Raw genomic sequence first — 25,087 nt, forward strand, 5'->3', positions numbered from 1 at the left:
CAAGCGCAGGTGGCTTCTTCAACTCTCCTCGATTGGCCTCGATTGGCCATCAGCTGCCTTCAATGTTCACTTTGCCTTTTTTTTTTCTGACATTTTGATGCATTTTGTGCCTCCTGAACTGACTCTGTAAAATGTTTAAGCACCTTCTGAGACAGAAGGCGCTGTTCTTCCAAGAAAGACGTTGCTTTCCCCTCCGGACCTGGGCCTTTAGAGATGACTCTGGCCTGCTCGCAATATGGGAATCGGTGACATATTTAAAAACTGTCACGAGTCCATGATTCCCCAAGGGCACGGTCAGGAGGAGGACGTGTTCACAGGGAATCTCTGTCCCAACAGTTACACCGAACTATATTTCCACGATGGCTTTCTTATTTCTGAAATAAATTATTTTTCTGCTTTCTATGAAAGAAAAAATTAATATGAAACACAGAGCCCAAAACAAACATACTATGGAGAAAATGGAGGACACAGATCACACAGGACGACTAGGATTTTGAAGAGTTGTTATTAATGCGTTCGATGAGATAAAAGAAGATATTGCATCCTTGATGTTAGAACAGAAATACTTTTTAAAAGTAACATTCATGAAACAAAATCAGAGCTCTTGAAGTTAAAACCACTCCAGTAGATACAAAAATTCTGACAGCCAGATTATAAGATAAAATGGACAAGAACCTCCCAGAAAGAGAAGTGGGAAATGAAGAAAGATCACGGAGTTGGAAGACCAGTCCAGAAGGAACAAGGCTGCCTCCAAGAGAAATGGCCAAGAAATAACTGAAGGCAACGTTCCAGAACCGAAGGGCAAGAGGCCCCACTTGAGAGGTGAGGGCAGAGCCCTGTGTGGCCGGTCCACACATCTCGGTCAGCCTGGGGCAAAGGGGCCTTCGTGCAGGGCTCTCCAGCCTCGGGGCACGGGCCGCACGGAGGGGACCCACATTCCGCACATATGAACGGCTACAGAGCCTTCTGGAACGAAGCTGGTCACCAAAGCAAATGAAGCCGAGCCTTCAAAACCCCAAAGGAAAATTATTTCCAAACTAGGGTGCCAGCGGGGCTCAGCCAGTTAAGCGTCCGACTTCCGCTCAGGTCACAGTCTCACAGTTCGTGGTCTTGAGCCCCACATCGGGCTCTGTGCTGACAGTGCTTGGGATTCTCCCTCCCTCCTCCTCTCTCTGCCCCTCCCCGACTCTTTCTCTTTCAAAACAAATAAATCAACTTAGATAAAAGAAAATTATTTCCAAACTAGAACCAGCACCTCATCCAGCTTGGTGAATGTTCCACACGTGCCTAAAGGGAACGTACGTTCTATAGTTACTGATCCGTAAATATCAGTTAGGTCAAGATGCTTGTTCAGATCATCTATGTCTCTGTTGATTTTCTTAACCATCAGTTTGAGAAAGGGGTATTCAGTGTCCTGCTGTATTTGTAGAATTGCCCATTTCTCTTTTATTCTGTCAAATTTTGCTTCAGTCCATCAAGGCCCTGTGAGCAGGGGCATAAGTGTTTATGACTGCTATGTCCTCTTTATGAATAACCTCCTTAGCATTCTGAACTATCCCTCTTTATTTCCGGTAATTTTTTCCTGAAGCTCATTTTTTATTTTATTAAGATTTTATGTTTAAGTAACCTCTACACCCAGTGTGGGGCTCGAATGTACAAGCCTGAGATCAAGAGTCACGTGCTCTACCAATTGGGTCAGGTGCCCCCCGAAGTCTATTTTTTTAAGTAACAGCTTTATTGAGCTATAATTCACATCCATAAAATTCAACCGTTTAAGGAACCCAACCTGGTGGATTTTAGTATATTCACAGAAATTTGCAACCATGAGCACCGTCTAATTTTGGAACATTTTGTCACAGAACAAGATCTCATGCCCGTCGAGAGTCTTTCTCACCCTCTCCCCCCTCTCTCTGCTGCTGGAGTGATGCCACCATGGAATTTTGTGCACAGGCGTTTGTGTGAGCGTGTCTTCATTTCTCTTGGGAATATACCTGGGTCTGGAGTTTCTGGGCCATCTCAAAACTGTGCGTGTAACTTTGAGGAATCGCCCAACTGCTATTCAAAGTGGCTGAAGTCTCTTTTGTCTGATGTTAATGTAGCTGCTCCACCCTGGGAAACCTTCATCCGTTTGTTCGCCTTCGACCCCTCTGACCTGCATATTAGGCCTTTCTCCATAATCCATTTTTGTAGCATCTGCCTTTTTCTTTATTTCATTTCATCTGCCTATTTCATTTATTTTTGAGGGGGGAGGGGCAGAGAGCAAAGGAGAGAGAGAATCTCAAGCAGGCTTTGCAGTGTCAGTGCAGAGCTCGGGCGCCTGGGTGGCTCAGTCGGTTAAGCCTCCAACTTTGGCTCAGGTCAGATCTCACATTCGTGGGTTCGAACCCCGTGTCGGGCTCTGTGCTGACAGCTAGCTCAGAGCCTGGAGCCTGCTTCGGATTCTGTGTCTCCTTCTCTCTCTGCCCCTCCCCCTCTCATGCTCTGTCTCTCTCTGTATCAAAAAAATAAATAAAACATTAAAAAAATTAAAGAGAAAAGAATGGGAATCTCTGAAGTCATAAAATAAATTGAAATATATATTAAGAAAAAAAAAACACAAGGCTCAAACTCACAAACCCAGAGATCATGACCTGAGCTGAGATCAAGAGTCAGGTGTTTAAGCAAAGGGAGCCACTCAGGCACCTCTATAGTATCTGCCTTTTACCTGGAGTTTTATCCCATTAACATTTAATGTAATTACTGGTGCTTTTCAGTGTAGGTCAGCCAGTTTGTTTGTTTCTGTTTCTATTTTCTCTTTTCCTCTATTCTTCCTTTTCTGCTTTCCTTGGATTATTTGACCGTTTTTAGAAATCCATCCGTACTTTACATTCTTTTTTGCGGTGGGCTCTAGGATACAGTATACATCCGTAACCTGTCAGCCCACTTACAATTCATACTGCACAATTCACAGGCAATAGAACTCTGCAACCACGCACGTGTGCCTCCCTCCCTCCTGCCGTCATGTGTGCCGCAGCTGTCACAAGTGTCACATCTGCTTACATTGTAAACCCCACAAAACAAAATTATTCTGCCTCAGTCATATCTATTTTTCAAATAGGAGGAAAAATAGTATTTCTACTTTACCCAGCTATTTACTATTTCTGATGCCCTCGTGCCTCTAAGGTCTAGTATCAGTCAGTCCCCTCCAGCTTGAAGAACTTCCTGTAACTTTTTTTTTTTTTGGTAGTGCAGGTCTGCTGGTAACAGATTCTCACGGTTTTCATTTATCTATAAATGTTTTATTTTGCCTTCATTCTTTGAAGCTATTCTCACTGGGTATAGAAATCTGGGCTTCACAGTTTAAAAGTGCTGCACAGTCTTGCCTCCACAGTTTCTGACGTGAAGTCCACAGTCACTGAAATCACTGTTCTTCAGTAAGCAACGTGTTATTCTCCCACCACTTTAAGGCTTCCTCATTCTACCTGTGACTCTCAGCACATGGTCTGTAGATGCCTAGGGGTGATTATATTGGTCCTGCTTGGGACTCACTGAGCTGCTTAAATCTGTAAATCTATGTCCTCCACCTGACTGAGGAAGTTTTCAGCCATCATTTTTTAAATTATTTTTTTCTGACACATTTTCTATGTTCTGAGATTCCAATTTCCTCCCCTTCTGGGACTCAAAATACTAGACCTTTTGACATTGTCCCTCAAGTCCTTAAGATTCTGTTCACTTTTGAAAATCCTTTCTCCCTCTTCTTATTGGATAAACTCTATGGATGTTTCTTCAAGTTCCCTCTTTGCTCTGCCATATCCATTTTGTTATTAAGACCATCCAGTGCATTTTTTGACTTATGATATTGTAGTTTTTAGTTTTAACATTTTCAGTTCTTTATACATTTTTTAATAGTTTTTTTAATGTTTTATTTATTTTTGATACAGAGAGAGACAGAGCATGAGAGGGGGAGGGGCAGAGAGAGAGGGAGACACAGAACCGGAAGCAGGCTCCAGGCTCTGAGCTAGCTGTCAGCACAGAGCCTGATGCGGGGCTCGAACCCACGAATGTGAGATCTGACCTGAGCCGAAGTCGGAGGCTTTAACCGACTGAGCCACCCAGGCGCCCCATTTCTTTATACATTTTTTAACATTTCTTTGATGATATGTTGTACCTTTCATGCGTTATGAGTGTGTTTTCCTTTACCTAGTTGAATGTTGTTATGATGGCTGTTTTAAAGTTCTTGTCTGGGAATCCAACATCTTAGTCACGTCTGGGTTCATAAGTAAGTGTTCGCTGCAGCCTGAGTATTGTAAATGCTGTGCTGGCAGTCTGGATTCCACTAGATTCCTTGGATGAGTGTTGGTGTTTGTGTTTTGGCTGGTAACTGCCTGGTTAGTTTCCAAGTACAAAGTACGTAGCTGGCGGTGGGAGCAGCTCAGGTGCGGCACGTTAGCCACATCTGCAGCTGCGCTGAGCCAGCCCGCTGCAGGCGGTTCCATACCTGTGCTGGAGATCTGGGGACAGTTTACACACGGGTCACGGAACTGCCATTCTCTGGCTCTTTTCTGGGACACCCCCCTCACTTTGGCAGCTGTGACCATCCCCCAAGTTTCAGTCCTCTGACTTTTCAAGCCAGAAAGGCTGCAGTTTTCCATCAGAGCTTTGAGTGACTGCATCACTCTCTGTCCCTGGCGCAGTGCTTCTGACTTTCCACTCCCATCCAAGATCTGCCTACCTTACTTCACACTGCAGGGCTTTCAGGGAACTGCTTTTGTTTGTCTGAGACTTCGTAAGCGTTCCCTGCAGAGGAGCTGACCTTAGGAGTTTACTTTACCTTACCCTCCAACCTCAAATTTTGTACCCAGCCCAACTACCAGGTAAGTGTGCAGTTAAAGCCATTTTCAAATAAGCAATGTGTCCGAAATTTAAAAAATCATCTCCCAAACCCCTTTGACTGGGAAGCAACTAGAGAATGTCCTTTACCAAAAATGAGGCTTTATACCAAGCAACAACTGATGATACATCCAGGGGGTCTCGGGTACAAGTGACCCAACGTGAGAAGGAATCGAGAGGAGTCCTGGGGACAGCGGTAATGGGGACACAGGCATAGAAAACACCAAACCAACACTGTGCAGAGAACAGCTGAAGTCTTTAGGAGCAATTTCTTCAGCATAAACTTAACAAAAATCCCCAACATATTTGAAGATTTTGAAAAGAGATTTACATAATTAGGAAGTGTTTGGATTGGAATTACTGTTAAGTACATGGGAAATTAAACCAATAAACAAACAACAGAAAATGATTTCACCCCAGGGAAGACATAATGTATGGTAAAAGACAAAGGAATCATAATATACTATATGCCTCAGCTATGAATAGATTTTACGCCGCCACGGTGTAAACCCTGATGCTGATCTACTCGGAATTATGCTAGCACTGCACGCTGAGGGTTGACGTCCGGGGGGAGGGCAGGGGACCTGAACTAGTGGCTGTCTCCTGCGGGCGCCTCTGGCCTCCCAGTGGATGGCATTGCCTAGAAACATCTCCAGTTGCCACATTTAGGAGGATGGGGAGGCTCCTCGCATCCAGGGGTCCTGCCCTGCGTCCTATCACGCACCCCCACAACAAAGATTTAATAGTCCTCAGTTGCAACTCTAACACTGTCAGAAACCCTGGGCTAAGCCGTCATTTTCCACATCACTGTGCCAGCGGACAGCATCTAAAATGTAAACATCGGGGCGCCTGGGGGGCTCAGTCGGTTAAGCATCCAGTTTTGGCTCAGGTCGTGATCTCACGGTTCGTGCATTCAAGCCCCGCGTCGGGCTCTGTGCTGACAGCTCAGAGCCTGGAGCTGCTTCCGATTCTGTGTCTCCCTCTCCCTCTGCCCCTCCCCCGCTCATGCTCTCTTTCTCCCAAAAACAAACCTTTAACATTTTTAAGAAATAAAGTGTAAACATGAAGTGGCAACCACACAAGCATGTTTGGAGACACAGGGATAGATCAGGAAGGGTGAGCTGAAGGCTTTGTGCGAGGCAGGTGGGGCCCCGGTGACGTCCTCTGGGTCTCGTAACAGGCTCTGCAAACGGTGTCTCTTTAGAGTGTGCACGCGTGAGTTTTGTTTCTGCGTCAGTCACGTGGAGGAAGAGAATGAGGAAAGCACGGCAGCGTGCACAGAAGCGCTCTCAGCCGCGGGGCATGCGGACCTGCGCCCTTGCCCTCGGCCGGGCCGTGGCCGTGGTTTACCCCTCCTTAGACGGCTCCGTGTCTGCCTGCAGTTAACTGGATCGTGACGTGTAATCCGTTTCTTTCTTCTGCGAGGCAGTGATCCCAGGAGCCTCAGCACCGGGGGTAATGCGCCATAAATGTGGCGGGTGATCCAGGCCCACACCTCCCCCTGGTGGCAGCATGCTAGAATTGCAGGCCCGGGTGTCCCGAGGGACGCCGCAACCCCGTGGAAGTTCAAGATGCGAAGCAGCGAGCATTCCGCCCACTCTGTCTCTGAGGCGCCTGTCCCCACACAGGCCGTTCAGAGCATCTGCTGTAGGGCCAGTGGCTGGTTGTAAAGTCCCACTGTGGGTTAAAACGAATTTTGAGTTTGTTTAAAGGCTGGGAAATTCTCTGCAGCGCCTGGGAGGCTCAGTCGGCTGGGCGTCTGACTTCGGCTCAGGTCATGATCTCCCAGTTAATGGGGTCGAGTCCCGCGTCAGGCTCTATGCAGGCAGCCTGCTTCCGATTCTGTGTCTCCCCCAGGCAAGGACTCTCTCTCCCTCTCTTTCAAAAATAAATACATGTTTAAAAAAATATATTAAAGGCTGGGAAAGTCCAAACTGTTTATTTTGAGAGAGGGGGGGAAAGAGAGGAAATGAAGTGAGTGGGGAAAGGGCGGAGAGAGAGGAGGAGAGAGAGAGTCCCAAGCTGGCTCTGCTTTGTCAGGACAGAGCCCAGAGTCTGATTCGAGGGTTGAACTCACAATCCATAAGATCTTGATCTGAGCTGAAAGCCAGAGTCAGCGCCCAGAGAGAGCCCCTCGAGGCTGGGAGACCCGGAGTTCGGCTCTGCCAGTGCTCTTCTGGGCCCCCTGCTGGGAAGGAGCACGCAGCTGAGTGGCCTCTGGCCCTGGTCCTGCGTGTCCCAGGCTGACCTGCTGCCTCGCGCCTTTGCCACTCTTCTCACAGGACATTTACAGCATCGCGGCACCCCCCGTGCCCTCGCTGTCCGAGGGCTCGCCTGCGCACTGGCGGCTGATCCACACAGCCCGCAGTTCTGATCTTGATAGGTCTCTTGCCTTGGGGAAGGACTCATCCAAAGCGTATTTGCTTTGCAAAGCAGGATGGGAATTTGAGATGGGGGTGTTGGGGGTGGGGGGCTGGAAAGCAAGAGGGCCCACGTCAGAGCAGCTTGAGAATCTGGGCCTTCTGTCCAGGAACAGGTGTCAGGCTTGTCCTCGCCGGGAAGCGGAGGCTGCTGGGAGCGTGGCCCCCACGTTTGGGTGCCAAGTCCCAGGAGGAACCCTGGACTCGCTGGGGGTGAAGATGTTTGCCTGCAGGTGGAAGGGGAGGGCCCAGGGCGCTACCGGCACCCGCCATCCTGCAGAGGGGCTCCCCCACACGCCCAGGCCCTGCCTCGTCATCCCTGGGCCTGTTTTCTCAGGTGGCACTCAGCACCCCTGGGGTTACACCTGTTCGCTGACTCGAATCCAGAGGGCAGGGACAGGCTGCCCACCAGGATCACCCCTCACCTCCTGGATTTTAGGGGGTGCCCTGAGCAAAACCGGTGAACAAGGGAATGAAGGAGCAAGTCCCTTCCCTGGTGTGTGTGCAGGGGGGGGGGCGGGATCAGCTGCCGCCCCAGGGCTCCTATCTGTGTCTTTCTAGGGCACGGCGACCTCGGGGCTGCTGGTCCGAGTCCCTGCCTGCAGGAGTGTGCCTGTTCCGTGTGGCGGCCGCGGTGCACGGATGTGGGGGGTCATCAGGCCTGTGAACTTTTCCCTTCGAGGCTCTACTGCACTTGATAGGTTTTCAGGGAACCCCCAGCAGGAGGAAGCACCGCAAAACGGGGATAGTGACGCAGGGTGGGCAGGGCCTCAGGCGTGTGCTCTTTGCAGTCCGGGTCTCTACTTATTCTTGGAGGACGGTGCACAGGTGGTCATGGGTGTGCTCCCTCCGGCCCTCAGTGCCCGGCGCTCACTCGGGGAGTTGTGGGGACAGCAGGTGCCTGAGCCCCCCCCCCCGAGGGGTCCAGTTCAGTAAGCATGGGGGGGGCACCGCCGGGCCGGAGGCATGGAGCCCAAACACCCGAGACGCCCCCTCAAGCCCCGGGAGGTGCAGAGTGCCTCCGGTGTCAGAGTTCAGGGCCCGTCCCCGGCTCTGCCTACCGATGCCCAGGGCACAGACAGAAGTGAAGGCGGAGATGGGCCAGGAGCTCAGCAAGCACCTGAGCACCCACGGTGGAGGCTTCATCTGGGGTGACTGGACGAGCTGGCAGCAGACCTGTGCCCCTTACCGCCTTGTCAGCCAAGATTGTGTGCCTCTTCCAGCCTCCGGGGCAAGAGAGGAGGGGGAGGGAGCACCCGGAGGAAATGGGCCCTTTCAGTGGGATGTGTGTTCCTGAAATAGGTGAAAAGCAATTAGCGTTTCCTCTGAAGTGTGAGAACAGAAAGCCGTAGGGCCACAGCCCGGGACCAGGGGTCCCCCGTCTGGCTTTTCTCACGGAGCTGGTGGCCAAGACATTCCTCCCGGGTCTGATGAGAACCCTCTCGGCCGCCTGGCAGCTGGAAGGGGCCCCGCACAGAGTGGCAGGCGGCGCCCTCCACACTGGCCGCGGTCGGCGGGCCTGTGCCACCACAGCAGTGCCCCCCTCTCCCCCCAAAGCACTGTGGTTCGGAAGCCCCGAGGTTTCCCGCTGACCCTCCAGGGGTGGGCGCGGTTCCTCCCGCCTGCGCAGGCCCCTCACCGCAGCCCGTCTCCCCACAGGTTAACAAGGAGAACGTCGTGAAGGTGGGCCACCGGCAGGTGGTGAGCATGATCCGCCAGGGAGGGAACCACCTCATCCTCAAGGTGGTCACGGTGACCAGGAATCTCGACCCGGACGACACGGCCAGGAAGAAAGGTGCCCGCCCCGCGCCCCAGCCCCCCGCGCTCGCACGCTTTCAGGCGTGCCCCACCCCCACTCCCACCTGGGGGGTGGGCCCCCCTGGGGAGCTTGCCCGCGGGCACTGGGGGCCTCAGGCAAGGTTGTGCTCAGCAGCCCTGGGTCCGGGCGCATCCGCACACATGTGAGGCCATGTCCTTACTTTGAGGGGGGCAGCCAAGGGCTACAAGCCTGCTGGTCCTCTTGGACACAGCGCAGGAAGAGAGCTGGCCCAGCCTGCCCTCTGCTCCCTTGGGGAGGGCAGGGGCCCCCACAGACGGCCTGTCCCTGTCCCAACCCCTCGTGGCCCGAGTGGAGCCTCGGCAGGTGACATGCCCGCCTGTCTGCTACCCCTACCAGCTCAGGGCCACCTGCTCCCAGGTTGTTCTGGAAGTGTGGGGTGTGGGGGCGACATCAGGGCCAGGTTCTCACACCTCTCTCTCTCCCCTCTGCCCCTCAAGCTCCCCCGCCTCCCAAGCGTGCTCCGACCACGGCCCTCACCCTGCGTTCCAAGTCCATGACCTCGGAGCTGGAGGAGCTCGGTAAGGGTCGCCCGTCTGGCCCCGCGCCGCCGCCGCCGGACGTCGCTGCGCCGCCTCAGCCCGTGCATGGCCCTGTGCTTGCTTGCTGGCCCGCGCCCTGCCCCTGAGCCCCGGGACTGGCGTCAGGAGCCCCGGCTGCGGGCGGCGCCCACGGTGGCGTCTCCGTGGGAGTCGTGCTGGCTGCAGGGGTGGTTGCTAGTCTTGCCTTTTCCCGTTTTCGGCTCATCTAACATTGTTTTGTTTTGAATTTTTGGGCCTCTCACTAGTGGATAAAGGTAAGCTGCCCCACGGTGACCCCCAAGCAGCTCCCCTGCTGTCTCGGCACACCCCACCCCCAAAATCCACATCACTGGCCCTCCGTGCTGGGCTCGGCCCAGAAGCCTCCGTCCCTGGGGTCTGGCATAGACAGTGGTGGGGCCAGCAGGCCTGGAAGGCTGCACACCAGGGGTAGGGAGCTCCTGGAATCTTCTAAAAGGTCTGTGACGGCTCTAGCCACTGGCCTCATCAGATGAACGGGGAAGGGTGTTCAGAGCAGTGTGGGCCCCGGGTCCAGGGCAGTGCTGAGTACCGAGAGGGAAGATTCTGGGGCCGGTGCGGGCTGTCCAGATGCTGTTAAATGTCGTGCTGGGGTGTCACCAGGGAGCCCAGAGACGTGTTTGGAAGGAGGCTGGCACGGACCCACACAGAAGCGAAAGGGCCGATGTGCCTGCTCTGTGGGGAGCACAGAGAAGGGCCCGCATTTGGGCGCCCAGTGCAGCCCAGAAACCAGCCCTGAGCTCGGGCCCTGCCCATCAGGTGCAGCTGGCCCGGGGGCGGGGGGGGGGGGGCGTCTGAGCTCCCCTCGTTGGCATTTAACTTGACATCACTCCAGCTGACCCCAGCCTTCGCCGGGAGGCCCTCCGGACCTTCCCCCCAAGAGCACAGAGCAGCCCTTCCTCCTCGAGGCTGCTGCGGGAGGGGTCTCCTGCATCCGTGGTGGGTGTGTGCGCTGCAGGCAGCCCCCTGCCCCCGGCCGGCACCCCTCACTGGGCACGGCCTCCTGGGGCTCGGGTCTGCAGATGGGCCCCGCGCCTGGTCTTCCAGAAACAGCCTCCCTACCATGGTGCCGCCCACCCCTGCCCAGAACCACTCGCTCCTCACAAGCCCCTCTTCTCCCAGCCACATCCTGTCCATCCAAACAAGGTCGCCAGGAGAGCCCCGGCTGTCCCCGCACGCCTGGCGTGCCACGTGGGGATGACAGCAGAATCCCTGCACGTCCTTGGACTCCGGGCAGCACGTGCTAGCCCCGCCCCCGGGCCTTAGCCTCTCTTCCCGTGCGGGGACAGGGTCTCCTCCTTGGCCAGGAAAGCAGGTTTCCAAGCCAGGCGTGTCGGAAGGGGGTCACCCATCACCGGGTCCCTGGGAGAGCCGCAAACCCAGCTGTCTAGAAGCCGCACTCTTCCGTGTGCCCCCCCCCCCCCCCCATGAGCTTCGGGTGAGGATTAGGTCGCCAGGCCCTGGGGAGCGCTGCCATCACAGACTCACCCTCCCCTTTCTGTTTGCAAGCCTCCATCCGGAAGAAGAAGGGTAAGGGGCCAGCCCGGTGTCTGTTCCCAGCCCCCACCCGCACACCTCATGGAAGAGACCCCTCTGTGGCTGTCGGCGTGGCGTCTAGACCGCCCTACCCTCGCACTGTCCACTCCCTGAGCCGGGGCCCGCGGAGGGGCCCCGCTCCAGACCGCGTCCTGTCTCCGTCTGTCCCGTCTGCTTTGCTTCTCCCGGTGTGGTTCCTCTCCCCACCCCCACCCCCGACATGTTGTGCGTTTCCCCCAGAGCTGTGTCCTCGTCATCACGACCGTGAAGCCCGCGGGACCCTCTGGCTGTCACAGCTGGGCCTGCCCTCCCTGCCGGCGGCCTCTAAGCTGCATGCAGTCCGCGGCCACACGCAACAGGGGTGCAGGCCAGCAGGGCCCCTACACTGGACGGGGGCGCCGGCCCCCCGACGGCCGGCTGCCTGGGCCCTGGGGGCAGGGGCGGCCTCCCCAAGCTCCCAGCAAGCCCCCGGCTCTGCTGCTCTGTGCCCGCAGGACAGCTGTCCTTGAGCTGGCGGGGAGCTGGGAGCCGACCGGTGGCGGGCGGGGCGGCCCCGGTGCTGTGAAGGCCGAGACACGCCCCACGAGGCCCGACAACAGGGCCGCAGACGGGTTCGGGCTCCCACTTCGCAGCATCCACATTTTGGGGTGTTTCTCACATGACTGCTGGAGACAATGACCCCCAGTAATGGAAAGAAGTACAATAAATTCAAAATTCCCTCTAGGGGGTCGGGGGAGCACGGCGTGGACCCTATCACGTGAGCCTAGATGCTGGTGCTAAGGCACAACGCGGTGTTCTGACACCGAAATCCGGAGGGGGGGCTTTTAGAATCCATCAGCTGGTATCTGGGGCAGGATCACGGGGCCCAGACCACCAAGTCAGAGCACCTCCTTCCTCCCCGCCCCCGCCTCCACCCCCAGGGGGCCACACAGAAATTCTCCTGGGACTACATGTGTCCCTGAAGGCCCTTCAATCCAAGGCCAATGCCCTGCTGGCAGGCACGGCCCCTCTGGCTGCCACACCACCCCGAACAAGGCACGCCAGCCTGGGCTCCCAGGACGTCACTGCCGTGACGGAGCTGGCCAGGAGGTCCCTTGTCAAGGGCGCACCTCCAGGAGCCAGACACGCTGGGCTGTGCGGAAAGACGAGGTCACAATCCTTGTGGCCAGCACGGGCACAGGGGCCAGGCAAGAATCCTGGAGGGTGGAGACCCAACTGGCTTAGAACAGCAGAGAAAACTGGATGTGGTTTGAGACCAGATGCCCGTCCCCCGTATTTCCGGACCCCAGCACGAGACCCCAAAGTTGCCCAGCAGCCATGGCCCACCCACCTCCCACGTGAGCAGTCCACAGGCCGGGGAACCCCAGTGGGGTGCAGTGCAGGGATCCGGCGGCCCACGCTTACTGCGCAGTGAGGGAGTGGACGGTCCGGCCTCACGGAGCTGGGAGCACCAGACACCCGGGCGGCGTGTAGAGACTGCTTTTGCCACACTGCCCTTGCCAGTCTCTTCCGGGGGACCGGGCTAACCTCGGAAGCATTCCCATGCTCCAGCGGGGCCATGTGCAACAGGGAAAAAAACAGGCCTTTACAACATCCTGGTTGAATACATCCCCCCAATATTTACATCCTGCACCTTATTTGGAAACCGGGTCATTGTAGATGTGAGCCTGATACGTGGGCCTGGACCCAATGACTGTGACCTCACAAGAGAGGAAGAGACTCAGACACACGCAGAGGTGGCCACAGAGGCAGAGGTTGGAGGGACGCGGCCACAGCCCAGGAATGAGCGCCTGCAGCGCCAGAACCTGGAGGAGGCGAGAAGGGCCCTCCCCAGGAGCCTCCGGGAGGAGAAACGGCCTCCTGACTCCCTGGTTTGGGAGTTCTGGCTTCCAGACTGATGGAGAACAAACTTCTTTCATCCTGAACGGTTGTGGTGGTTCTAGGAAACTGTGGCACCAGTGAGACGGCCCCCAGCCCTGGCCGCACCCGCAGGCCCAACCCTGGGAAGGTGTGAGACCCATCGGGACCATCAGGCCAGGAACCGCTCAGAGACCCCTCCCCACGCCTCACTGCCTCCTGGGAAGACTGAGTCAGAGGTGGGCCAGCCGGCCACGGCTTCCAACCCCGGGCGGGTGCGTGGCGTCTGGTGCCGCTGGTGTTTGCATTTCCCTCTTGCAGAGGAAACCCTGCGGAGCTCCGGCTCTCGGACCATGGGTTTCTGCAGCAGGAGGGCTCGGGGTGCACTGGCTGAAGCCGGCCAGCAGTCAAGGGTGGGACCCCAGGGTGGGGGCGGCGCTCGTGACGCCCTGTCCATCCCTGCTCTGGTTCCCTGGGGGACCTAACGTGTCACCTCCCCTCCTGGAACACGCTCGCCCCCTCCCTAGGAAGCTTGCAGCTTCTGGACAGCGAGCATCACCCCTGTCCTCTAAACAGACCGCATGTTTGCTTAGAAAATGACAGCACGTGGCTGCTCCTGGAGGCTTCTCATCAACTCCTTTCTGCGGGGCTTTTAAGATGTGTCTGCGGCGCGGTTTTCAGCCGCAGAACACTTCGTTTTAGGACCGCGGCGGGCTGCGCTCGCTAAGCCTCTTCATCCCAGTCCCTGAATAGAGCCCCAAACCCGCGCTCCTAAATGAAGCACAATAATCAGAGAGTCTATAATGAGAAGCGCGGCCCCACAGCCTCACGGCCTTTCCTGAAAGCCTCCGTGTTCTGGTACACAGACCTCAGAGACGGGGGCTGAAAACCCTGAGTCCGGGCGTCAAGCCACCAGGCTCCCTCTGAGACGAGAGCCGGACGGGCCCCAGGCCCCGGCGCGGAGAAGCCATGGGCCCTGCGTGCTTCCGCTGAACCGCACCAACCACACTCAGCGGGTGTCACCGGAAGCGATGGCTCCCAGCCGCAGCCCCAACCCAAGAGCCCTGGTGTGCTCGTCCCAAAGAACATCTGGCTGGAGGCAGAAGGGCCGAAGTTTAAAACAAGGACAAGGAGGGGCGCGAGGGGGGCGCAGTCGGTGGAGCGTCCGACTTCGGCTCAGGTCACGGTCTCCCGGTTTGTGGGTTCGAGCCCCGCGTCGGGCCCTGTGCCGACAGCTCGGAGCCTGGAGCTGCTCTGGATTCTGTGCCTGCCTCTCTCGCTCATGCTCTCTCTCTCTCTCTCTGAAAAACAAGTGAACGTTTAAAAATCAATGTTTAAATAACAAGACAAGGACAGAGCTGTCCACTCAAGGTGGCCATGACTCCCGGGCATGCACTTCCCACCTGAGCACAGGGCGACTGTGGTGTGGCCAGTGCCCGGACTTCTCAATCGGCTGGACCACGCAGAGCATTCTGGTGCCTACTGCCCTTCAGGGCTCAGCATCCCTGGCCCAGGGTGGGGGTGGGGACGCAGAGGCCGGCAGACCCCGACTCAAGCCACAGCTCCCCACCCACCTGGTCACAGGTTTTTACCTGCAGGACCTCCAGCATCACGGATCGGGACCACCCCCTCCCCGACAGCCAAGCTCTCATTAGAACGAGAAAGGAGATGAGGCACTTGGAGGCCCAGGGACCACTGCTCGGATCTGCCCCCTCACCTGTGCACACCCACCACTGGAGGCGTGTTTGGGGAGCCTGCCACGTGCCTCCTGCATGTTCTGGGCGTGTGGGGATTCCAGGTGGTACTGGGATACTGGCCAGCAGCCGGCATGCTGGGCGGTTAGGGTGAACCAGCCCATCAGCTTAAGGGAAGGGGGTTAAACCCAAAGAAACTGCTAGAAACAGGAGGAATCTCGAAGGTGCTGCTGGTTAGCTCTGCATCCCAGGAGAGCGTCCTGCTGCAGGTCCCCTCTCTGTACGGTGGCCCATGCGGCCAGTAGCACAGAGAACGCTCCTCCACCTGCGGTGCCTTCCACGGGATGAGTGTCGGGCTCCAGTCACCCCTTCTGTGGCTCGGTGGCACCACCTCCACGTTCCGGAGGCCCGGGAGAGCCTCCTCCCTGGGCAGCGTGCTCTGCGGCTAAAGCTGGACCTAGAAAGACGGCCAGAGCCCACGACCGGCTCCCATCTCCGAGGACACCCGCCTCCTGCACCTCAGGCTGACACAAACCGACAGCCCCAGCTGGGGGCCCGGCTCCCAGGGACACGCCACGAGGACCAAGGAGGCAAGCCAAGCACCACCCGAGCATGGCCGAGAGAGGGCCCAGAGCCACGGCCATGGGAGCAAGGCCCAGCTGGGGGGGCAGCGTGGGGGCACTGCACAGAAACGAGCTGAACCCCAGCCACAGAAGGAATCTCGGCCCAGATCTGAGGGGGCACAGCTTCCCGGAGGAAGCAACTTTCCTGGATCATGCTGCGTGCACAGCAGGGCGGCGGGGACAGGGACCCAGCAAAGGGAAGGAACAGCAGCCAGTGGCCGGGGAACCCTGAGCACAGGTTGAGGGCAGGACAGCTCCGTGGGCCCTGAGGAGGACAGGGGGCTGCGGACCCAGAGACCTGTGTCTCTGACTGGCTCCCTAAGGACCTGACGCTTACCAGCATCCCCAGCACCCACGAGGAGGAGGACGTGCCCTTGGCTGGCCGGCCTGGACCACAGGACAGGACACGGGGAAGGAGTGGGTCTTCTCTTCCCGAGGGGGAGAGACGAGCGCACGGGTATGGGGGGGGGCGGGGGAGGGCCTTCTCAATGCTGCTCGGCCAGAACCCTCTGCACCCAGGCTCGTGGGCAGGTGAACAGGGACAGGGTCCAGGCCAGGGGACAGGCGGTTTCCAGGTAGTGAGTGTTTCAGGATTTGCAGGCCACGAGCTCTCTGTGGCACATTTTCTTGGCCCTCCTTTCAACGGCCTCTTAAAACTGTAAACTCCCTGCGTGGCCAGAGCGCCTACCCGGTGGCGGGCAGGAGTTGGCCCGAGGGCCATAGTCTGCCCACCCCCGGCCCAGGACACAGCTCTGGAGTCAGGAGCCGCAGAGGTCAGAGGCCCACCGGTGGGTGGCCCTGGAGCCTGCCTGGCCGCCTGCCCCTCCCCCACCGCCCTCTCCCCCTTGCAGTCCCTCTGCGGGGGCCCTGGTGTGGTGGCTCTGGGAGACCTTTCTGGGGGACTAGCTCCTCTTGGGAAGCCCCTGTCCCAGGTGGCAGTCCTGCCCGATGGGAACAAGGAGACACCCCCAGCCTCACACGCTGGCCTCACAGCCCTGGGTCTGGGCGAGACCCCAGGGGCCTGGGCCTTTGTGACGGCACGTACTTCGAGGGGCGTGACCAGACCCCAGAAAGGACTGGGTTTGCTAAGAGGCGGCCTCGGGCTGTGGGCAGAACGTCCACATGTCCATGCCTGGATGTCCTGTGGGGGCAAGGACAGGGCCGTGTATTCCCAGCAGACGCCGCCTCGCACTGGCTCCGTGCAACCCTGGCCACAGTCTTCCTGGGAGGGCGGCTGGGCCCCGTCCACTCGGGACCCCTGTTCCTCGGGGTGTCAGACCTCCTACGGACGAAGTGAGGGCATCTGAGCAATTCTAGGGTGTGCTGGAGGTTTCGTTTTCCAAAAACTGTAATGTTTTAAACTTTAAAGAATGTTTAATTTGTAAAAATAGTGAATCACTAACCCTTGCCTCTCTTTTTCACCAAGAAGTAAGAACGTCGTACTGTTGGAAACCGGGCCCTCCCGCACAGCACGGGCTTGGGGGCACGGGCTCCCGAGGGCCACCTGGCTGTGCCCCCGCCCGCAGCCCTGGGCGCGAGGTCCTTACACCCTGGCAGCCGCACCTGGTTGCAAAGGAGCCGGGTGTGCCTCTGAGCGGGCGGAGGGAAAGACCCCACGCCCTGGTGCAGGGGCGTGGCGGGACTGAGGCCAGCGGCACGGACGAAGGGGCCCATGAACACCTGACTCTCAGGGAGTCGGGGCCGAGGCCGTGTCACGGAGGGGCCAGGGCTTGGGGACAGGCCTGGCGCCGCCGTGAGTGCATGTGGCAGAGACACGCATGTGTGCCTGCACCGCGGGGCCGAGCATCCGCTTGCATGATTTGGAGGCCGGAGCAGCTGGGTGCCCGTTCATGTGTTCCTGGCCGCGCTTCAGGGCCCCTGTCGCTGACGCCGGTCCCACCGTTACGTTCACGTTGCAGACAAAGCCGATGAGATCATGCCGGCTGCCAAGCCGTCCCGCCAAGCCGATAACGTGGCCGTGGAGTCCAGGGTGGCCACCATCAAGCAGCGGCCCACCAGCCGGTGCTTCCCGTCCGTCTCCGACATGAACGTGAGTGGCCGTCCCCGCGCCAACAGCTCCCAGCCAGGGCAACACCCAGAAACGCCCCCCAGCGGATAGGCTAGCCTGGGGTAGCGCACATTAAACCAGACCCGCCTGCTAGTGTGGGACCCACATCACCTCCAGAACCCGGGGAGGGGGTCCCACAAGCTCTGCCCCCGCCCCCGCAGGGTCAGCCCCGGCCCCGCCTCCCCATCCTTGCTAGCTGCCTCATCTGGGTGGTGCCTCACCACATCCGGAGCCCCACGCTGGCCCAGCCCCGGGCCCCGGGCACTCAGTACACTGGGACACAGCCTGGGGCCCAGAGCACAGGACGCCCAGGGGCTCACGCTCATGTTTCCAGCGGGCCCAGCATCCCTCCGAAGCCATGGGCTGGGGGCAGCCGGTAAGCCCAGCGTCACAGGCGAGGAAGCAGCGGCCTGGGCAGGGGCCACACAAGAACCTGTCTCCCAAGTGCACGAGTGGGGGCTGAGGGCTCCCCTGGGGCCGGCCCACCCGTTGCAGGCTCAGTGCCCACTTGCTCCCCCAGCTCCGGTTCCCAGCTCGCCTTGTCCTGTGCAGTGGGCCAGCATTATTGACCCATTTCATGGAGGAGGGAAAAAGAGGTTCCTGCACTACCCACCCCCCCAACAGAGTGCACCTTCCTACCGAGCATCTGCCCTGGCCCCTTCTCAGACGAGTCGGACAGCCACGGCCCCACAAGGCACGCTGGCATTTCGAGGGCAGCAGCTGGTGGGGAGCGTCCCGCCAGAGTCTCTTCCAGCCCCGAGGCTGGTACGTCCCATCAGCCTCAGCGGACGCAGCTTGCTCCTGGGGGAGCAGCATGGGGGGCCGTGTGACAGGTGCGCACAGGGGCCTCCGTGCCACCCTCTGGGCCCGCTGGCCGGGGCTCGCCTCACCCCAGGGCCTCTGGTTTACAGTCCGTGTACGAACGACAGGGGATCGCCGTCATGACGCCCACCGTTCCCGGGAGCCCAAAGGGCCCGTTCCTGGGCCTCCCCAGAGGTACGATGCGAAGGCAGAAATCAATAGGTAAGAAGCACGGCCTCCACCCACAGAGGTTGCCCCTGGCTCTCAGGGAGGCCCTCAGAGCCCCCTGGGTAGAGCTGCCCACGGGGTCTGCCCACCGGGGGGCCCTTTAGACTGAAACTCTTCTACCTGCTGGAAATGACCACGCAGCCTTGCAGGCCGAGTGGCCCGCGCTGGTGGCAGCGGGGCAGTGTCAGGAGGGAGGCAGGGGCAGACTGGGCTGGTGCAGGAAGCCCCCCCCTCCAGCCCCGCGGGAGCCAGAGCAGCAGGTGGAGGCGGTCACCCACTCAACATGACCCCCACATGCCCCAAACCCGGGCCCGGGCCACTGCCACGTCCCCCTCGGGCGAGCTCAGTGGACACACTTCCAAGGGTGGTTTGGGCCCGGTCCCAGAACGCTGATGCATGTTACGTCCTGCGTGTTGTGGAAAGCCACATGCTTTCTTGTTCGTGTCCCAGCGATACCGACAGACGCTTCCGGGCACGGCGCACGTGGCCCTGCCGGACAGGCCCCTGGGCGATAACCCAACACCATCGGTACCACGTAGAGTCTCAGAGGAGCTGGGCCACTGCCGGACACGGCCGGCCCTCGGGGACGCTGCGGGGTGGGTTCTGGATGCGCCTCCTGGCTCCTCCGTCACTAGTGCACGGTGGCTCGCGGCAGGCCGTGACCTGGTGGCGGTGGCGTCTGCTGCTCCTAAACCCTGCCCGCCCCAGGAGCTCAGGGCCACCGCAAAGTAGCGTAGACGCCACGTCGCGCCCCTGACTCTGTAACTGGTTAATAACACTTCATTTCCTCCTGTCAGACAGCAGAATCTTTCTATCAGGTCAGTGAACCTCACAGCTCGGAGTCTAGTCTGAATGTGACCCCACACTTGCTCTATCAGGCGTATTCTTAAATTATGACTCCTGGGGAGTGCTGCTGTCGGCACCCACGTGTTAGCAACCGGTCAAGGCCCCGGGGCGATCCGGCTGTTCGCTGGCGAGATGCCCCCGACCCCAGGAGTACGTTAAATTGGGAATACGCTTATCGGATGGAAACTTTCATTGGAACAAGTTACCGTAGTTTGTCCTAGAAGTTTTCTTTTATTTGAAGTGATCCATTCTGTCACCTCCCTGAGCAAACCCGCATGCCCCCCAAGTGAGCCCCCGTGCCTCCCATCCGTCGCTGTCTGTCTGTGTTTTGCTTCCGTCTCCTCGAGTGCATTCTGTTGATGTTTTGGGGTCTCAGGCAGTTGGAAGAGTCTGGAAAGCCTGCCCAGGCGGTGCGCACAGGGGCTTGGGCCCCTCGGCACTGTTACACCCGACATCACCAGGTGGGGTCCTGTCCAGGTCAGCTGGATGTCGACCCCACTTAATCCTGATGCTGGGAAACTGCCCGGCCTAGGGGGTCTTAGGTGGGACCCAGAGGGGCTCCTGAGGCCAGTGGCCCAGGGTCTGCTCAGGAAGCTGCTCTGGGCGTAAGCAGGGGAGTAGGAGGGTGGGCGGGAGCTAAGGAGAAGTCTGGGTCCCTCTCCTCACTGGCGTGTGGCAGAGCCTCGTGGCCATGCCCCTGACGGCCCGGGCGCGCCAATACCCTCAAGCCCTCGAGTGGCCCTGATTAGTCAGGCAGTGAAACGGGGTCCCTGTCACGTGGGTGAGGCCAGCTCCATCTCCCAGTCAACCTGAGTGTGGCACGTCAGTCAACGCAGCAGTACCCTCACCTTCATCTCTGACGGGCAGCGTGACAGCCTCAGCCCCCAGGCCCCCTGCCCCAAACACTGCCCGGGGCCCTGGCCAGGCCTCAAAGGACAGACACCCCTGATCCAGCGCAGTCTCGACGCTCGCTCACTCGCACACACGCATGTGCACACAGCTCGCTGCCCCGGGTGCCCCGCCCAGCCCCGCACACCCCTCACGCCTCTGCTCTGGGCACCACAAGCAGAACATCTCAACAGCATGCACTCAGGGCATCCCAGTGCCTCTCCCTGTTTTCTTTTCTTTCCTTTTTTCCCTTTTCCTCGTGGGGGGCTCGGATGGGCCACGTAAGCCCCGGGCATTGTGGCTTGTGCTGTGCTCTGTGAACAAGTGTGCACCGTGCCCCGTTGTGAGTGTGCAAGACGTGGTGTGCCGCGCCGGCCCGGGAGCGTGGGGGGCGTTGGCGTCCTGGCTGGAAACTAAGCCTGCCTTCTCCTTGCAGGAATAACGGAGGAAGAGCGGCAATTCCTGGCCCCTCCGATGCTGAAGTTCACCAGAAGCCTGTCCATGCCGGACACCTCGGAGGACATCCCTCCCCCGCCGCAGTCCGTGCCCCCGTCCCCACCGCCCCCTTCCCCCACCGCCTACAACTGCCCCAAGTCCCCGACCCCAAGAGTCTATGGGACCATCAAGCCGGCGTTCAACCAGAACGCCGCCACCAAGGTGCCCCCCGCGGCCCGCTCGGACACGGTGGCCACGGTGATGCGGGACAAGGGCCTGCACTACAGGAGGGAGCTGGACCGTTACTCCCTGGACTCCGAGGACCTGTACAGCCGCAGCGCCGCTGCCCAGGCCAACTTCCGCAGCAAGAGGGGCCAGATGCCCGAGAACCCATACTCGGAGGTGGGCAGGGTGGCCAGCAAAGCCGTGTACGTGCCCGCCAAGCCCGCGCGGCGGAAGGGCATGCTGGTGAAGCAGTCCAACGTGGAGGACAGCCCTGAGAAGACGTGCTCCATCCCCATCCCCACCATCATCGTCAAGGAGCCCTCCACCAGCAGCAGCGGCAAGAGCAGCCAGGGCAGCAGCACCGAGATCGAGCCCCAGGCATCCGAGCAGCCGGGCCAGCTGCGGCCCGACGACAGCCTGACCGTCAGCAGCCCCTTCGCCGCTGCCATCGCCGGGGCCGTCCGTGACCGGGAGAAGCGGCTAGAAGCCAGGCGGAACTCCCCGGCCTTCCTGTCCACAGACCTGGGGGACGAGGACGTGGGTCTGGGGCCGCCTGCACCCCGTGTGCGCTCCTCCAACTTCCCCGAGGAGGCCGACTTTGGCGAGGAGGGTGGCGCCGAGCCACTGTCGTTGCCCATGCCGGTGCCGGTGCCGGTGCCGGTGCCGGTGCCGGTGCCGGTGCCGGCACCCAGGGAGCCTGAGAACCACTTCGTGGGTGGAGGCGAGGCTACAGCTCAGGGGGAGGCCGGCAGGCCGCTCAATTCCACACCCAAAGCCAAGGGCCCCGACAGCAGCCCTGCGGTGCCCCCCAAGAGCAGTGGCACGCCCGGCCCCGAGAGTTACGTCCACCCGCTCACGGGGAGGCTGCTGGACCCCAGCTCCCCACTGGCCCTGGCGCTCTCTGCAAGGGACCGAGCCATGAAGGAGTCCCAGCAGGGCCCCAAGGGGGAGGCCCCCAAGGCCGACCTCCACAAACCTCTCTACATCGATACCAAAATGCGGCCCAGTGTGGAAGCAGGCTTCCCTACCGTCACCAGGCAGAACACGCGGGGGCCCCTGAGGCGGCAGGAGACGGAGAACAAGTACGAGACGGAGCTGGGCAAGGACCGGAAGGGTGAGGACAAGAAGAACATGCTCATCAACATCGTGGACACATCTCAGCAGAGGTCGGCCGGTCTGCTCATGGTCCACACCGTGGACGCGGCCAAGGCTGACCACCTGCTGGAGGAAGAGGAAGAGAGAGCCGACATGGAGGCCCAGCCAGGCGACTCGCTGTCCGAGGTGCCAGAAGGCGCTCCCGAAACCGAAGGTGCTTTACAGATCTCCGCCAGCCCCGAGCCCGCCGCCGCTGCCGCCGCCGCAGCCGCGCCCGGCAGGACCATCGTGGCCGCGGGCTCCGTGGAAGAGGCGGTGATCTTGCCATTCCGCATCCCTCCTCCCCCTCTGGCATCCGTGGATTTGGATGAGGATTTTATTTTTACAGAGCCATTGCCTCCCCCCCTGGAATTTGCAAATAGTTTTGATATCCCCGATGACCGCATCGCTTCCGTCCCCGCTCTCACGGACTTGGTCAAGCAGAAGAAACACGACCCCTCCCAGCCCCCTCCGTTGAACCCCAGCCAACCAGCCAACTGTGCAGACAGTAAGAAGCCGGCTGGCCTCTCCAACTGCCTGCCGGCCCCGTTCCTGCCGCCCCCCGAGAACTTTGACGCGGTCACGGACTCTGGGATCGAGGAGGTGGACAGCCGCAGCAGCAGCGACCACCACCTCGAGACGACCAGCACCATCTCCACGGTGTCCAGCATGTCCACCCTGTCCTCCGAGGGCGGGGACAACGTGGACACCTGCACAGTCTATGCAGACGGGCAAGCGTTTACGGTGGACAAGCCCCCGGTACCTCCAAAGCCAAAAGTGAAGCCCATCATTCCCAAAAGCAATGCACTTTATCAGGACGCACTAGTGGAAGAAGACGTGGACACCTTTGTCATCCCTCCCCCTGCGCCCCCGCCGCCACCAGGCAGCGCCCAGCCTGGGGCCATGAAGGTGACGCCGCCAAGGACCTCCAAGTTGTGGGGTGACGTCTCAGAGGTCAGAAGCCCGATTCGCTCAGGCCCAAAGGCAAACGTGATCAGTGAATTGAACTCAATCCTGCAGCAAATGAACCGAGAGAAATCGGCAAAGCCAGGGGAAGGCCTGGATTCACCCACGGGAACCAAGGCCGCCAGCCTCGCTCCCAGGTAAGTGCCACCATTGGCTTAGCACCAGACTGCCCCGCGCCAGCGTTCCCATCACGTCCGGTCGGTGCTGAGCAGGAAATGCCCTCAGGGAGCACCCAGGTGGACGTGTGCCGGCCACACCTGCTACACTGACGTGTGGGTTCCTCTCCCCTCGTCTCCTGGACACCAGCACAGCCGAGTGTGGACCACAGCCATGCAGGCAGGACGTGGCGCTCCCAAGGTCAGACTGCGCTAAGAGGCGGCCAGCCACACAAGGCCATCCCCGCCCTGGCTTCCAGAGAGAAGCTCCGGGCCCTGTGGTTCCGCGTCCTCCACATCCTGGCCAGGACCCCCTGAAAGGCCGCGCCGGGGCCTCGAAGAGGCCAAAACAGATGAGCTCCACCAAGCTGGTTGTAGGGGGTAGCCACGCCAATGGAGAGTGAGTGGGTCGGCAGCGTGTGCACACGTGTGTGTGATTGAGTGTGCGGAGATCCTTCTCGCCTCCTCCCGTCGCTGACTGGCTGGAGGGCTGGGGAGGAGCCGGCTGTGGCTTCGCTAATGAACGCAGAGGGACATGAATCACCCCCACCCCAGCCCTTCCCTTCCCTTCCCAGCCGGCATCACGAAGGAGGCGTCCGCCTGACCGTGGGGCACCCAGTGTTTCACACGGAGTTCAAGGCGCAGCCGCTGTGGCTGGGGGCACAACACAAGGGGCCACGTGCAAGGCTCCGCCCAGGCGCACCACGCCCCAGGCAGGCCTCTGGCCGTCCGCCTAGAGCACTGGGGTGATTCTCCCCAGACCCTGACGGTGCGGGTGCTCTTCCCTCCGTTCCGGGAACCTGCTGCCGGGCCTCCCCCACTGACTCCCGCTCCCGGGTCTTGACACGTTGACAAATGAGTCTCTCTCCGTTCTCCTGTCGGAGAGGCATCTGACCCAAATGTCCTGGGCCGTTAACCCGCAATGCCGCACCAGGGCTGAGCCTGCAGGTGCGGGCCGAGAGCCCCAACTGCCCCGCCATCTTCCCGTGTGGACGCACACAGGGTACTCAGGTGGCTCCCTTTAGGCTCCGAGAAATACTGATCGTCCGGCTGGGGTAGAAGCACACTGACACACCGTCTTTTAGCAGATGATCTGCCGCTAACTGTGACATTCAAATACTACCTCTGGTTGGAGAGAGTTTGCAAAAAGACCGCATTTCTGGTGGACATCTACGCACGCATGACTTCAAACAGCATAAGCTCGAAAGTTCTAAAGGACTTAAAAATGGTCAGTTTTGCCCCTTCCCCTTAGGGTGTGACCCAGCTCTTTCACGCTACCTGATGTGAAAGCCCAAGTGTTCAGATGCTTTCTCGTAGCGTCTCCCGTCACACTGAGCGCAGGCACGTGAGTGAAGCACCTTGAGGGCAGCTGACTGGGGAGCAGGGGGACAGTAGCAACTGTCTCCGTGCTCCAGGAAGAGGGACTGAGACACTGAGCTACAGGTCCCCGCACGCGGCAGCAGGCCGAGCAGGGACTCGGCCTGAAGTCTCCGCCTGCTTCTTCGCCTCCTTAGCCGCGTCTGAGCACAGGAGCGTCTGCACGGTTCACCTCCTCCAGGCCTTCCTCAGCTGGCAGAGTCCCCGGGGGAAGGGGGAATGGGTCTAGAGCTTCCCCGCCACCAGCACTCCCCTAGCGGGGCGGGGCCTCAGAGCACACGTGACCTGGCAGAGCCCCGCCGACCCCTGCAGAGTGGCTGCAGGACGGACCGTCCAAGCCGCCTCTGGTCTGTCCTATTTATAAGCCGGCTCACTCGCAACGCCAGCATCAGCTGGTACTGTGCCGGTCCCACCAGAGGTTGGGCCCTGTGCTCCGCAGGGCCTGCGCTTCTGTCTGGTGTGCACACGAGCAGCCTGGAGGCCGGGAGGGGGAGTGCTCCGCCAGGGGGAGCACTTTCGCCGGAAGGCAAAGCCAGACCTCCGACCCAGGGAGCATCTCCGGGGACGCCAG

The 25,087-nt window shown here is 59.5% G+C and overlaps 1 protein-coding gene across 1 annotated transcript in view; it reads left to right on the forward strand.

Moving 5' to 3' along the window:
• The window catches only part of SHANK2 (SH3 and multiple ankyrin repeat domains 2), a 463,461-nt gene that overhangs the window by 430,753 nt on the left and 7,621 nt on the right, over nucleotides 1-25,087 (forward strand). Inside the window, exons 31-38 of the mRNA XM_029957270.1 lie at nucleotides 8,949-9,084; nucleotides 9,567-9,647; nucleotides 9,914-9,922; nucleotides 11,193-11,213; nucleotides 17,313-17,443; nucleotides 18,373-18,484; nucleotides 19,288-19,308; nucleotides 20,661-23,121. Of these exons, the coding sequence (XP_029813130.1) occupies nucleotides 8,949-9,084; nucleotides 9,567-9,647; nucleotides 9,914-9,922; nucleotides 11,193-11,213; nucleotides 17,313-17,443; nucleotides 18,373-18,484; nucleotides 19,288-19,308; nucleotides 20,661-23,121 (2,972 nt within the window). The remainder of the gene's footprint in view (nucleotides 1-8,948; nucleotides 9,085-9,566; nucleotides 9,648-9,913; nucleotides 9,923-11,192; nucleotides 11,214-17,312; nucleotides 17,444-18,372; nucleotides 18,485-19,287; nucleotides 19,309-20,660; nucleotides 23,122-25,087) is intronic.

The sequence above is a fragment of the Suricata suricatta genome, chromosome 11 (genome assembly GCF_006229205.1).
Source record: "Suricata suricatta isolate VVHF042 chromosome 11, meerkat_22Aug2017_6uvM2_HiC, whole genome shotgun sequence".
In the NCBI taxonomy this organism is placed as follows: Eukaryota; Metazoa; Chordata; class Mammalia; order Carnivora; family Herpestidae; genus Suricata; species Suricata suricatta.